The 291-nt window shown below is 61.2% G+C and overlaps 1 protein-coding gene across 1 annotated transcript in view; it reads left to right on the top strand.

Moving 5' to 3' along the window:
• Positions 1-284, top strand: part of JADE2 (jade family PHD finger 2) — a gene marked incomplete at both ends in the record, with an annotated part of 31,758 nt that extends 31,474 nt beyond the window's left edge. The window contains 1 exon segment of the mRNA XM_009877743.1: positions 1-284. This exon segment is cut by the window's left edge and continues 4 nt beyond it. Coding sequence (XP_009876045.1) covers positions 1-284 — 284 coding nt within the window.
• Positions 285-291: the final 7 nt, after the last annotated feature.

Here is a 291-nt window from a genome sequence, read left to right as displayed (position 1 = left end):
ACACCGCCCACCACGAGGACAGCACCCCTGGCCTCTCCGAGGAGCTCCTCCAGGACGAGGAGACCTTGCTGAGCTTCATGATGGACCATTCCCTCAGGTCCCCGTTCAAGCAGAGCGAGGCCGCGAAGAAAGTGAAAAGCAGAACGAGGACGAACACTAAGAAAAAGCTGCCCAGGAGCAGCCCCCCTGCCATGGGTGGGAGCCCCCCGCAGAGCTCGGAGCCCTGGACTAACAACACCAGTGACTTATCGGATGATGCCACCAAACCCTTCGCTCCCGAGTCGAGGCCGA

This window comes from Apaloderma vittatum, unplaced genomic scaffold (genome assembly GCF_000703405.1).
Source record: "Apaloderma vittatum isolate BGI_N311 unplaced genomic scaffold, ASM70340v1 scaffold23711, whole genome shotgun sequence".
In the NCBI taxonomy this organism is placed as follows: domain Eukaryota; kingdom Metazoa; phylum Chordata; class Aves; order Trogoniformes; family Trogonidae; genus Apaloderma; species Apaloderma vittatum.
This window is presented reverse-complemented; position numbering and strand designations above follow the sequence as displayed.